At 46.8% G+C, this 14970-nt stretch overlaps 1 protein-coding gene across 1 annotated transcript in view; it reads right to left on the bottom strand.

The window, feature by feature from the left end:
* Positions 1-8821: 8821 nt before the first annotated feature.
* LOC132836719 (B-cell lymphoma/leukemia 11B-like) overlaps positions 8822-14970 on the bottom strand; it is a 45909-nt gene continuing 39760 nt past the window's right edge. Inside the window, exon 4 of the mRNA XM_060856128.1 lies at positions 8822-12503. Within this exon, the coding sequence (XP_060712111.1) occupies positions 11682-12503 (822 nt within the window). The 3' untranslated portion in view covers positions 8822-11681. The remainder of the gene's footprint in view (positions 12504-14970) is intronic.

Raw genomic sequence — 14970 nt, 5'->3', positions numbered from 1 at the left:
GCATGGCTGTTTCTGTTAGAGTGTTAAATGGTGGACTGGATTAAAGTCTGGGGAGACTTAAGAGGCCAGAGTTAGTCGAGGGGAGATATTTCAGGGGACTAGGGTGACATGTTGGCTCAGTGGTTAGCACCATCACATCACAGTGCCAGGGACCTGGGGTTGATTCCAGCCCTGGGCAACATAGAGTTTGCATGTACTCCCTGTGTCTATGTGTGTTTCTCCTACAGTCCAAAGATGTTGGGTACATGAATAGGAAGGGTTTAAGGGATATGGGTCAAATGGGATTAAGATTAATTTAGGATATCTGGTCAGCATGGATGAGTTTGGATCAAAGGGTCTGTTTCCATGCTGCATGACTCTATGTGCAGGTGGATTGGCCGTGCTAAATTATCCCGTAGTCTCTAAGGAGGTGTAAGCTAGGTGGGTTAGCCATGGGAAATGCAGGGTTACAAAAATAGGTGGGTTTGGATTGGATGCTCTTTGGAGGGTCAGTGCAGACCTGATGGGTCAAATCTATCTCCACTGTCGGGATTCTATCTGTGCGAGGGCTGGAGGAGGTTACAGAGAACAAATTGTACCCAAGATTGCAACCTTGCTTAATCAGGAGGAAAAGTAACATCCCAAAAGAACATTTCAAAATTCAAAACAGGGTGAAAGGTTTTGGATCTTCATTAGGTTCTCAGATGAAGAGATACTGAGAAGTTTAGGCAGGGAATTCCATTATCTGGGAGTTCACAGTTGATTCACTGATGGTGAGGTGGGGGAGGGTAAGGAAAAAAATCCAGAAGGCATTCAACAGGATGGTTTCAGGGATGAGGATTTTCGGTAAGTGGTGAGATTGGAGAAGGTTGAGGGGCGGTTTGCTCGAGTTTTTCAAATTATGAGGTGGCCACAGAGGGACTAACTGATCCCATCAGTGAAAAGTTGGAAAATGAGAGGGCACAGCTTTAAGGTAATTGGCAGAAGTGACATGAGGAAAACCTTCCCACGCTGTGGGGTTAAGGCCTGGAATGCGCTTCCTGAGTGTGGGGTGGCAGAGGTTCGGTCACATTCAATTAAAAGGAATTGGACTGTTTTCTCTAAAGGAATGGTTACAGGGAAAAAGCAGGAGAACTGATGCTAACGTGAGCCAAATGGCCTCCTGTGCCATAACAGTTCAGTAATTCTGTGAAGTGGCCAAGGAGATGGTAAACCCTGAAGGATTGCAGGGCTGCAGTAAATTGCAGTCAGTCAAAGCTGGAAGGTTGGGCAAACACAACCCGGTGTAGAATTGGACAGAAGGCAGAGTTAAGATTGGTTGCAGCTTATTTAAGGCAAAGGAAAACAAGGCTGCATTGGTCAATAATTGCTAATAAAGACTTGGGCAGAGAAGTAACAAAAATAGAAATTGCCAGTGAAACTCAGCAGGTCTGTCAGCATCTGTGGAGAGAAAGCAAAGTTAATGGTTCGGGTCCACTTCTTAAGAATGTTCTGAGCTTTTCCAGCCATTTCTTTTGATTTGATTTGATTTATTATTGTCAGACGTACCTAGGTGCAGTGAAAAGTTTTGTTTTGCATGCAGGCAGATCATACTCTGTGGGCGGCACAGTGGCACAGCAGTTAGCACTGCTGCCTCACAGCGCCAGAGACCTGGGTTCAATTCCCGCCTCAGGCGACTGACTGTGTGGAGTTTGCACATTCTCCCCGTGTCTGCGTGGGTTTCCTCCGGGTGCTCCGGTTTCCAATCGGCCATGCTAAATTGCCCATAGTGTTAGGTGAAGGGGTAAATGTAGGGGAATGGGTCTGGGTGGGTTGCGCTTCGGTGGGTCAGTGTGGACTTGTTGGGCCGAAGGGCCTGTTTCTACACTGTAGGTAATCTAATCTCAGTAATACCACACAAAGTACATAGAGCGATAGAACAGAGGGAGGAATGCAAAATTATGGCCACAATGTAGGTGCATAAAAGCAAGATCAAAATCAGATTTGGAATTTGAGAGGTCCATTAAGCAGTCTAATAACACTGTGGGGTGGGGAAGGATGTATGTGTGTTTAAGCTTTTGTATTTTCTGTCTGACGGAGGAGGTTGGTATAACTGGGGTGGGAGGGATCTTTGATGATGTTGGCTGCCTTCCCAAGGCAGTGGGAAGTGTAGATGGAGTCAATGGATGGGAGATTGGCTTCTGTGATGGATTAGATTCCTACAGTGTGGAAACAGGCCCTTCGGCCCAACCAGTCCACACCAACCCTCCGAAGAGTAACCCACCCCAGACCCATTTCCCCTCTGACTAATGCATCTAACACTATGGGCAACTTAGCATAGCCAATTCACCTGCCCTGCACATCTTTGGAGTGTGGGAGGAAACTGAAGCACCCAGAGGGGACCCATGCAGACCCGGGGAGAATGTGCAAACTCCACACAGACAGTCGCCCGAGGCTGGAATTGAACCTAGGACCCTGATGCTGGGAGGCAGAAGTGCTAACCACTGAGCCATGGACTGGACTGTGTTTTTGTTTCTGATTTCCAGCAACTGAACTTCATTGGTTGAACGATTGGAAGTGACAGTGCCACCAGGATAGAATCAGAATCAGAGCCTCAGAGTCCCACGGGCACTGGGGTGCATCATCACCCCAATAATGCTAGCTTATTTGATTTTCCGAAGCTTCTGTTAATTGTTTGATTTTGTATCGGACGCTGATAACCTGTTAAAAGTTTATTTTCAGAAGAGTCAAAATAGAAAGCATTTTTAGAGGGGGGAGGTTGTCAGAATGTTAATTTGGAGCAGATACAGTGATTAGAAACACTCTGGTTCAGCCTGAGACGCAGAAGGAGCTTGGTTTTTGAGGTAAGAGGCCAAATTTCAGTGCAATGTTCTCTCAGAGGTGACTTCCTAATGAGCAGTCTCGTCACTGTATCACAGATTCAAAGTTAAAAATCACACAACTCCAGTTTATAGTCCAACAGGTTTAATTGGAAGCACTAGCTTTCGGAGCGACGCTCCTTCATCGTTCTGAAAGCTAGTGCTTCCAATTAAACCTGTTGGACTATAACCTGGTGTTGTGTGATTTTTAACTTTGTCCACCCCAGTCCAACACCGGCATCTGCAAATCAGAGATTCAAGTTCCTCTTCAGTTCTTAATGTCAAAACAGTGAGGCTGGTACTGAGGGAGTGCTGCACTGACAGAAGGTGCCGTATTTTGGCCTAGTTACTAAACCGAGACCAGCCTAAAAGATCCAGTGATCACTAATACAAACAAGATCAGGGAGACGACTGCCTCCTCAGGCCCCTCCAGTGCCCAGGGTCCTGGCAGATGTTTGTGTTTCTACCAACATCTCCAGATTAATAACATTCAGGATTTGGACACGATGACATTGCTGTTTGTGGGACTGCGTACAAACTGGCTGCTGCTTTTTCCTCATAACAGGTACTACATTTCACAAAGGGTGTCACTGGCTCTAAAGTGCCCTGGGACATTCCTGAGAGAAACACATAAGAAACAGGAGCTGAAATAGACCATTTGGCCCATCAAAGTCTGCCGCGCCAAGTCAAGATCATGAGTGAATTGTCCTAGGCCTCAACTCCTCTTGTGTGCCAGCTTCTCATAGCCCTCAAATTTCCAATATTTCGAACATCTGTCTACCTCCTCTCTAAATATTTTCTGTGATGTAGTCTCCATAAACCTCTGAGTGGAGATTTCCGGATGTTTGCTAGTGTGTGTGTGTGTGTGTGTGTGTGTGCACGTGAGAGAGACGGGCTGGGCGCAGCTGAGTTGTTTTCTGCCTCTCATTGTTGGCCTGCTCCCGATTTGATTAGATTCCCTACAGTGTAGAAACAGGCCATTTGGCCCAACAAGTCCACATTGACCCTCTGAAGAGTAACCCACCCAGACCCATTCCCCTACACCTAACACTATGGGCAATTTAACATGGCCAATTCACCAGACCCGCACATCTTTGGACTGTGGGAGGAAACCCACGGAGACACGAGTAGAATGTGCAAACTCCACACAGTCGCTCGAGGCTGGAATCGAACCTGGGTCCGTAGCTCTGTGAGGTAGCAGTGCTAACCACTGTGCCACTCTACAAAGGCGGCACGATGGCACAGTGGTTAGCACTGCTGCCTCACAATGCCAGAGACCCGGGTTCATTTCCTGCCTCAGGCAACTCTCTGTGTGCACTTTGCACGTTCTCCCCGTGTCTGCGTGGGTTTCCTCCAGGTGCTCTGGTTTCCTCCCACAATCCAAAGATGTGCGGGTCAGGTGAATTGGCCATGCTAAATTGCCCGTAGTGTTAGGTGTAGGGGAATGGGTCTGGGTGGGTTGCGCTTCGGCGGGTTGGTGTGGACTTGTTGGGCCGAAGGGCCTGTTTCCACACTGTAAGTAATCTAATCTAATCTAAAAAAGGTTTAACAAATAATCTGTTACCAATATCCCTTCACCCTCACTTCCTCGCCCTCTAAAAATGAGATCAAAGCAAGTTCTACCTTTGCCGTTTGCAAGGACATTGAAGTTTGCAAGAATTTTGCAACTTAGCACCTAAATATGCGGGTTGTCACAGAGAACAAGGTCAGGAGTCGGACAGAATTTGGGATCCAAGGCTTGACCTTCAGACTTCAGAATGTCCCCAGTGTGCTTTGAAGTGAAAGTCACTGTTGTAACCTAAGAAACACAGCAGCTAATTTTCAAACAGCAAACTCCCATCATCTACGTCTTTGGTCGGTTGAGGGATACATTTTGGCCAGGATTTTGCGGTAGAATTCCACCTGTTTTTCTTTTCAAAGCGACATGGAATCTTTTCCATCTTACCAGGAGGAGAGCTGAAATCTCCATTTAATATCCCATTCAATAACTAGCACCTCTGACAGTGCAGCACTCCCTCAGTACTGGCACAATATTTTATGAGGTCAAGCCTATGCAGAGGGATCTGAACCCTCTACCTTTTGATGTGCGTCATTTCTTTGTTGTGTGTTTTATTGGGTGGAGGGGAGCGTTGTTGAGCTGTTTCAGCCATAAAGGGACCAGCCATCACAGCTGTGTTCAATCCTTCCCACACCCAAGACACATTTTTACAATAGAGAAGAATCCTTTCGAGTATAAAAGCAGGCCATTCGGCCTATCGAGTCCACACTGACTCTCCAAAGAGCCTCCCACCCGACCTACAACATGGGGGGTTCAGGTCCTTCTCCATTTTCCATCCCTGAACACTAGGGCAATTTAGCATAGCCAACCCACCTAACTTGCACACCTTTGGACTGTGGGAGTAAACTGTAGCAAAGAAAGATAGGGTTTAATTTGGATAAGTTGCATTTTGGTGAAACAAATAAAGGCAAGTCTTATACAATTAAAAGTAAGGCTTTGGGTAATGTTATAGAACAGAGTCCTAGGTGTTCAGGTAAATAATTCTTTGAAGTTTGCATCACATATGCATAGGCTGCTGCCTGGCTTGCTGTGTTCTTCCAGCCTCTTGCTTGTCTACCTTGGATTCCAGCATCTGCAGTTTTTTTGTCTCTAAGAAGGTGTGTAGCCTTCATTGCTCAGACCTTTTGAGGATAGGAGTTAGACATGATGTTGAGGTTGTACAGGACATTGGTGAGGCCTCTTCTGGAGTACAGTGTCCAGTTCTGGTCTCCTTGTTATTAAGTTGGCGAGAGTTCGGAAGAACAGGATGTTGCCTGGAATCGAGGATTTGAGTTATAAGGAGACACAGGATATGCTGGGACCTTTTTCGCTGGTGTGTGGGTTGAGGGATGACCTTATAGAGGTTTATAAAATCATGAAAGGCGTACATAGATAAGGTGAATGGCATATGTCTTTTCCCTAGGGTGTGGGATTTGAAGACTAGGGGGTATATTTTTAAGGTTAGAGGAGAAAGATTTAAAAAAGATATGAGGTGCAATTCTTTTACACAGGGAGTGGTTCATGTATGGAGTGAACTTCCAGAGGAAGTGGTTGATGCAGTAAAACTTACAATGTCTAAAAGACACTTAGATAATACATGAATAAGAAATGTTTGGACGGATATAGGCCAAGCACAGGCAGGTAGGCCTAGTTTAATTGGGAAGGGCTTTTGTCCGAAATATCTATTTCCCTGCTCCTCAGATGCTGCCTGATCTGCTGTGCTTTTCCAGAACCATCCTCTTGACTCTCATCTCCAGCATCTGCAGTCCTCATTTTCACCTAGTTTGGGATTATGCTCAGCATGAACTGGTTGGAACAAAGGCTCAGTTTCTGTGCTGTGTTACTCTATTTGCTAACAAAAGAGAGAGGTGAGATCCTATTTGGTGAGGTTCTCTCCCTTCAACATGGGCTGGGAGCAAGGAGAGGGGAGGGTGCTTTACAGACAGTGGTCCTGAGGCCAAACCTCTGCCTGTCAGCCAGGCTCAGTTCAACATGGGCTCAGATTAAGACCTGGGATCCTAGTTTAGGCCATGACTATTATCAACTGAGTAATATCTCATGGGTGAGAGAAGATGATAAATCAAAAACCAACTGCACTTTCCAAATCTCTCTTTTTTTAATTCAGGTGATGCAGCACGTTGCTTTTCACTGAAGTTCAATTTTATAAAATACATTAAAAATATTTGCTCTTCAAAACTTGGGTTGACAGTATTTTTACAAAATACTTCGCCAGCCCCCATTTCTACTCCCCCTCCCCTTCCCACTTCCCAATGTTGTCACTGGACTGCGATGACCACTGATAATCCAGCAGTGTAATCATAGACTAACTGCCCTTTAAAGCTGCACCCCTACCATTAGCTGTTCCACAATATAGTGAAGTGTTTATACAGCCTGCTAAGAAGGTTTAACAGCCATTCAAACATCTCTGACTTGTACCCATTGTTATACCATGGGGCATGTGGACACTTTGCACACAGCTAGCTCCCAGTGTTACAAAGACACTTGTCATTTGATATTTTAAAAATTCTTTGGAGGCGTTAGATGCGTATGGAAAAAGAATGAATGTATTGCCAGTTTTGTGGACATATCTGGAGTGATTTCTTCCAAAGAGGTAGTTGGACAGCCACTGTGGACATTGGAGGGTTTTTTAAAACTAGTCTTCCTAGAAATCACATGACAGCTTGTTTTGCTTCAGACCACTGCTAGGGCGGTTTGAACAATAACTGACTTGGGAGGTTTCACCTGGTTCAGTTGAAGGGAAGACCACTGAGAACAAAGCTGATTAGGAGGAAAGCCTGCTAAGAACAAGCTATCCAACTGATCGCTAAAAAAAAACACTCCAGGTAAAGCCTGTTTGTTTATTTGAAATAGTGATTGCCTTTTTTGAACAAAATATGCCAAAAAGGCTCCAGAGACAATTGTAAAAATCATTATAGTCATTAGAAAGAGAGGACTGCTGGTGGCTTAAACTGAGGGTCACCACACCTTAGGCAAGGGGTGAGGTTGAGAAGGTGGGGACCTTCATGGTAACCTCAGCTGGTGCAGGAATTGAACCCACGTTGATGGCGTTACTCTGTATCACAGACCAGCCGTCCAGCTAACTGAGCCCCAGAGACAAATTATACTTTATCACCAATATCATAACAGGCTGAAACTCAACTCAATTTGCTTGATCACCACCACGGCCCTTGCAAGAATCTGAAACAAGGGGCTTTCGATACAGTGAGTAGGTACCACTGGGATTTGAACAGTGCATTTCCAGTTTATTGGATAGATGCTTTAACCAATTAGGTCACAGAACCATCCTTTAGAGCTATCTATAATTTTTTCTCTTTTCCTGAAGCATGTCTGCATACGGGAATGTGTGTGTTTTTGAGGACATTGACAGTCATAAGGTTTTATACGCCTTTATTACTGACTGTGCATATAAACCATTTATTGCTTCTTTATTTAATTGGCCATCTTGGTAACTGGGAGAAGTATTTATTTCATATTGTGACCAATGGAGTAGTGGGACTAAAGCAATAATGTGTCCCTCCAAAGCCTCAGTTGCAACATCACAGCAATAAATGACTAGGTAATCAGTTTTATTGTGCATTTGGTTCAGTGATAAACATTGCCCAGGATGTCAGGGAGAAATTCCCAGCTTCTCCTGTATAGAGGCCAAGGGGTCTTTTATGTCTGCCCAAGGGGCAGACAGGACTTTGGTTTAATGTCTTAGTCCAAAAGACAACTCTTCCAAGTGTGGAACACTGTGTCAGCTTGAAATATGACCCTCATGTCTCTGCAGTGGGGACTCAAAGCCTTCACTTTCTGTTTCAGAGGGCTATGGCTGACCACTCTCCATCAGCAACCCCTAAGTGGACACCAATGAGACTGGTTGGAGACGCAGAGCTGATCCTGACAGCTAAAGATCAGGGGAATTGTGATGTGTGTGTGTGTGTGTGAGAGAGAAAGTGTTTTGAAGGTGTGTAGGTGAGTGAGAATGAGCGTGGGGCTGTGGAAGTGTGTGTAGGTGTGAGTATCAGTGTACGTTGTCAAATGTTTGAGAGAGTGCATTATGAGTGTGACTGTGAAAGTGAGAGACTATATGCAAGTGTGTATTATCTCCTGTTAACACCCAAACTAGTACATCCAGTGACAACATTGCTACATGTCAAACTCCCTTTAAACACCTACCCCACCCCCACCGCATAGTGAAACAGCCTTGCTCTAAAGAATTCCCTACCAAACATTACAATAAAGCCCATCAGCCAAAAGATATACTCCCCACAGTGACAAAGTAAAACAGATGAGGTCAGTGCTGTCTGGCAAAATATTGTACAGTTTTACTGCAATTCTACCCACCCCACCCCACCCCTGAACATGCCAGTTTTCAGTCATTCACAATATTAAACTATACAACATTCAACAAATGTACTTTTGTGCCCGTCCCACCCTCCCCGAGCTTTCTTCTTGAATTAGAATCGTGTTTGACACTGACCCAAACCCACACAAGTTATCACAAACACACTGGTAATACAAAAAATTGTCATACAAAACGCACCCTTTGCCCTAATCCTGGGGCACCCTGACTGCTTTCAGCGTGAAATACATTACAAAGAAAAAAAACTGCTTCGCTCCCAGCGCACCATGTAAAAAATACATGACTATTAGAAAAATACAGAGGAGTCTACCCAACCCTCTGACAGAGGTGCAATTCTTGCAGGCTCCTTGAACCATTACACTCACTGGCACACGTGCACCACTACCCCGACAGACACCTCGTTCACCAGCCCCTGTAGCGTCACTGATAACGTTTGCAGATCCAAGTCATTCCAGGTGCTGGGCACCGTGATTTAAAATGCTGCAGATAAAACAACCCCCCATCCCTCAGAGGACCCAGGTTTTGCTATCTTCTTGCGACGTGTCATTGCAATGGTGTACCAGCTCTCTGCACAGATTGAAATACCGCTGTTCATTTCTCCCGTGGCAAGTCCAGACCAGGTTGGTAAGCCATTCGACAAAGGATGGCAACACAGTTGAACTCCATGATGCAGTTTTCGCTGACATCTCAGGAAGTGATTGGCAGAAGGGCCTTTTTTTGACTGACTGAATCACCTCTCCTAGCCACTTCCCCACCCACCAGCCTTCCAACTAACAGAGGGTGTTCACTGGAGAAACACTGAACTGACACACCATGGCAGTGACCACCAAAGCAATTTGACAGGGAAATGTAGGCTTTGGGTGGGTCTAGAATTCTGTCCCTCAACCCCTCTGCCTCTCTCACATCCTTTTGTGCCATTCATCAAAAACTTTCATCGTCCAGGTGGGGTGTGTCTAATATCTCCTTAAATGGCATCAAACTGGCAATGCTCCTGTGAAGTGCAACCTTAGAGGGGTTACATAAATGCACCTTGTTGTTGGGAAGAGAATAGCCAAAGTTAAAATTGCTGTCGGTTTTGCCTAAGGTGCTTTGATGAGCCTGAACTGTTGAACAATATGACTGCTATCAGCTTGACATCGTCCCTGTCAATGCTGGTGAGAGGAAATCCATTATATAGGTCTTAATAAAATCCAGTAAAACTCAGGAAATTCCCTTCCATGCAAAGGGTGGTGAAAATTTGAAACTTGCAACTTGCCATCTCAAAATGGAGAGGATGTTGGAGGGGTCAGAGCAGTGGCTTTGAGGACTAGTGGGTTGGATTTTTACAGAGTAATGACTTCGAGAGGTTTGGACTTGATGTGGTGTGAAAGACCTGCATTTATGTATAGACTTTTACAAGATCATGACAGCTCAAAGCGATTTCTATTGAAATACTTGAGGAGCTGAATGGCTTTATCCTGTGCCTACGGAGTGGTGTTTAATGCGGGCATCAAGTATAATAGCCCACCCCCAAGGGAAAAAGGGACCTGTGACTCCCTCCACAAAGGAGAAGGGTATTCTCACCCCTGAGCACCTTCTTCATCACCCCAGCCCCACTGACATACACAAGCAGGCCTCTTAAGCTGGTTTTGTGCGATCGAGACCATGAGGCTGACTCATGAGGGTCAGCACAGAGCAGTGAGAACTCCACAGCAGTGCTTTCAGAGGCCTAAGGGACCAAGGAGAGTGCTTCGCTTCTGACCCATCAGAGAATGGTGCTGCTGTTCACAAATATGGAAGTCTCTTTGAGAGCAGAGGGGTCACACGCTCAGTGGTCAACACGAGTGAGCCATGACAATGAGTCTCAGCTATTCAACCTCAGTGTGCATCACAACAAATTTCGTCAGAGCAGGAGCAGGTCATCAGCCCCGCTCCTCCATTCACAAAGGTCTCAGTTTATTGAATTTTAAACTCCCACAGCTACCAAGTACCCTGAGCACGAACCTGAGCCTTTGGATTGCGATGGATGTAAACTCGGAAATACCTGGCGTTCACCCATCTGAGAGGGTTTGGTGGGGGTAGGTGGGGGGTGAGTGCCAGGAGCAGAAGGGGGTCAGGAAACCAATACAGGAGGCGTTTCGGAGATGGGAGGGCACAGCTGTTGGAGCTGTAAGGTCATGTCAAGACATTTCCAATCCATGTGCACAGCTTCAAAGGAACATGGGGTGCCGTGGGCACTAGCGCTGGTGTGGGTATTTCTCTGCCATTGTCTCTAGCCCCTTGAGAGTCCCACACTTGAAGTCTCCATGTGGGGCCCTGTGTAGTTCTAAGACACTTCCTTTCAGTGACAGATCAATGCCTCCATTCTCCTCACCCACGAGAAAAATTCTAACCGAAGAATGCTGGCACAGCGGAGTATCCTCCTGCGTGTGAGGTTGGCACCCTGCCCCTCAAAAATTGTCCAACTGGCCAATAAAGCTCTTCCTATTCTCTTCCTTTCCCAACATCATCTACCAATGGTCCTCCTCCTCACCCCATTTATCCATAACATCCCACTCCTAGCTCAGGAAGACCTCCGTCCCAACTGAAAATCAGCCGACAATGTGTGTCACGGCATCACTTGGTTCTCGTTTGTTCAGGGAAACCCCCATGCTCCCCACACTGCTAAAGTTTAAATGCCTGAAACTTTAAATGTTCATAAACACATTGGATGGGGACTGGGAAGAACATTCATCTTCATGGGGATTACATCAAATTTTACCAATTGGAACCCAGGCCGTTCAGCCCACATCTCCGCCCTGGTCCCTTATGCCCCATGAGTTCTGTACAGAATGACTGAGGGAAAGTTTGCTCACTGCACCCTCCATCTCAAAGGTCCATCTTTTCCTCTGTCAGGGTCCTACACCCCAAGCCCACCCCATGAACCGGGCTATGATGTCACTTCCCCCACCACCTCCCCACCTCAATTGGAGAGCTGGGGCTCCTGGAGGTGTTCACTGTGGCGTTTTTTCATGTGCTTCTCCAGGGTGCTGTAGATACTGAAGGGGATGTTGCATGTGTTGCAGCGGAAGACTTCCTTGCCCGGCTGCATATGCGTCTTCATGTGCCGGGTCAGCTTGCTGCTCTGAGTGCAGGCGTAGCTGCAGAGCTCGCAGCGGTACGGCCTCTCCCCCGTGTGGCTCCTCCGGTGCACCGTCAGGTTGCTGGCGTTGCGGAAGGTCTTGCCGCAGAACTCGCAGGTGTTGCGGCGGCGCCCCTCGCCCAGCCCCCGCCCCACGCCCATCCGTTTCGGCGTGCTGTGCCCGCTGGCCGTGCCGCTGTCCGCCGACGCCTCCCGGGGCGGGCTGGAGGAGCAGGAGCCGGCATTCTCGCCGGAGTTCTCGGACGACGGGGAGGCCCGGGCGCCGGCGGCCGCAGAGGAGGGGGCTCCCGCTGGTCTCCGGGAGGCCGCGCAGTCAGCCAGCCACCGGGAGTAGAAGTTCCGGCTGGCCTCCTCCGACAGGTGGTCTTTCTCGGCCTTGATCTGCCTGAGGGTCCCCCTCAGAAGGCTGGGAACCCGTGGGGGTGCAAGAAGCCGCTTGGAATGAAAGCCAAAACCGTTGGCCAGGCCTGGCGGAGAGGCCCTGGCCGATTCGGTCTCACCGTTAGCAAGGTCACTGTCCCCCTCCATTTGGAGGCGTTCTGATTCAGACAGGGTCTCATTTGCCTGGCAGTCCAACTGCTCCTTGAGTTTCCCCACCTGCTGATCTTCACTTGACTCTGGTTCCTCCTTCAGGACCTTTATCTGTCGTGATACACAATATACCACAAGAGTTATTGTGAATGTGTGAGCTCAGCAAAATGGCCCCTGCAGCCTAACAGTACAGGCCCGCATTTACATTCCTACTTCTTCACAGTTATCATAAAATCTCTACATTACAGAAAGAGGCCATTCAGCCCATTAATTCAGCAAGGACCTTCCAAACAGCATCCCACCTTAACCTCATAAACCGCATTTCCCATCGCTAACCCACCTAATCTTTGGACTGTGGGAGGAAACCTGCACAGGCCTGGGGGAACATGCAAACTCCACACAGTCACCCAAGGCTAACCAAGTTTAGATTAGATTAGATTAGATTACTTACAGTGTGGAAACAGGCCCTTCGGCCCAACAAGTCCACACCGACCCACCGAAGCGCAACCCACCCATACCCCTACAGTTACCCCTTACCTAACACTATGGGCAATTTAGCATGGCCAATTCACCTGACCCGCACATCTTTGGACTGTGGGAGGAAACCGGAGCACCCGGAGGAAACCCACGCAGACACGGGGAGAACGTGCAAACTCCACACAGTCGCCTGAGTCGGGAATTGAACCCGGGTCTCAGGCGCTGAGAGACAGCAGTGCTAACCACTGTGCCACCGTGCCAACTGTTCATTTCAATTCTTGTAAAACCAGCAAACTCTCGTCTTACAGAAGGAAGCAGGGCATTCAGCCCATCTCTCTCTGCTATGGCTTTTTTTTCTCACTGGTCACAGGATGTGGGTGTCAATGACTGGGCCAGCATTTACTGCACAAAGGCATTGAGCACAGATGTCAGTGTAAAGAACATCAACGATGGGACCTCTGACAGACTTTAATGTAACATCCTTGTTGCTGGTGTGGATCGTTACCTGTGTAAGGTGACTGCCAAAATGGGCAAGATGGAAGGTGGCCAAGGTCAAGTCCTTAATGAAAGTACATAACTACAACCACCTGATGCCAACCATTGACATTCCCCTGGATAAGACTGTTGTGAGTAAGGAGGTTTTGAGGAATCCTACTCTGAAGTGTAAAGCCAGATGGGAAGTTTGAACGAATGGTGCAAGACAGGAAAGAATAAATGGTTCTTCCAGAAGCTCTGATTTTAAATTGTATTTCAATGTAAATATATACTTATTATAAATATTTTTAAAAAGTCAACCACATCATTGTGGCTTTGGAGTCACATGTAGACCAAACCAGGTAAGGACAGCAGTTTCCTTCCCTACAGTGAACTAGATCACTTTATTATGACAATCAATCGTTAGATGTTTGCTCATTTCTCTTTTAATTCCAGATTTTTATTGAATTCAAATTTCACGATTTTCCATGATGGGATTTAGCCCTGCAGATCTGAATTACTAATGCAGTGACACCTGTTTGCAGACGTTTGCACGGGATGGGGACATCGCTGCCTAGGAGCCAGCCAGTAATTATTGTCCATCCCTAATTGCCCAGAGGGCAGTTAAGAGTCAACCACATTGCTATGGGCATACCCAGGTAAGGTTGGCAGTCTCCTTCCCTAAAGGACATTTGTGAACCGATGGGTTTTTTCCAACAAGTGATAATGGATTCATGGACATCATTAGACTCTGAGTTCCAGATTTCTATTTAATTCAAATGCCACCATCTGCCATGGTGGGATTTGAACCCGGGTCCCTGAAACATTACCTGGCTCTCTGCATTGTCTGGGGTCCAGTGATAATACTATAGGCCACCATCTGCCCTTAGTCAATCTCGAGTCACCTCTACCATTTATTAAGCCCATTAAACCACAACTCCATCTCCCCACACTACCTTGACACCCTTCAATTCCCCAAATATCTCAAATTATTCAACGTTTTCAATGACTGAGCATCCACAATGTTTTCTTCTCTAGAATGTCAAAGATCCCCACCCCCACCCCTCCTCCACCTCAATTTAAGGATTAGCTTCCTCTCTCATGTTTATCGAGTATCCAAAAGGACTACAGTGATTGGAGAAAGAGCCTCACTAGCACTTTCTCAAGGGTAATTAGGTATGGGCAGTAAACACTAGCCATGGCCAGAATCCATTCAACAATTCTTTAAGAAATCGCTGTTTACAACTACACTCATTGGCGTCTGGAAGAATCAGAGGAGGCTTAAGATTTAAATGGATTTGAGAGGAGAACATTTCCTTTCCTGAGGGAAACTAGGGTACAGCGTAAAGATAAGGGGTCTCCCAGTTACGATGGAAATGAGGAGGAATTTCTTCTCTCAGAGTATTGTTAGCCTTCGCAATTCGCTGCCCTGGAGACTGCCGGGGTGTGGCGGGATGGAGGGTGTGTCATTGAATAAATTCAAAACTGAGTAAAACAGATTTTTAATCATCTAAGCGGTCCCAAATTATAATGGCGGTAGGCAGGAATGTGGAGTTGAGACCACAATCAGATCAGCCAGAATCTTACAGTAGTGGAAGAGGCTTGATGGGCTGAATGGCCTAATCTT

The sequence above is a fragment of the Hemiscyllium ocellatum genome, chromosome 47 (assembly GCF_020745735.1).
Source record: "Hemiscyllium ocellatum isolate sHemOce1 chromosome 47, sHemOce1.pat.X.cur, whole genome shotgun sequence".
Classification (NCBI taxonomy): Eukaryota; Metazoa; Chordata; class Chondrichthyes; order Orectolobiformes; family Hemiscylliidae; genus Hemiscyllium; species Hemiscyllium ocellatum.
This window is presented reverse-complemented; position numbering and strand designations above follow the sequence as displayed.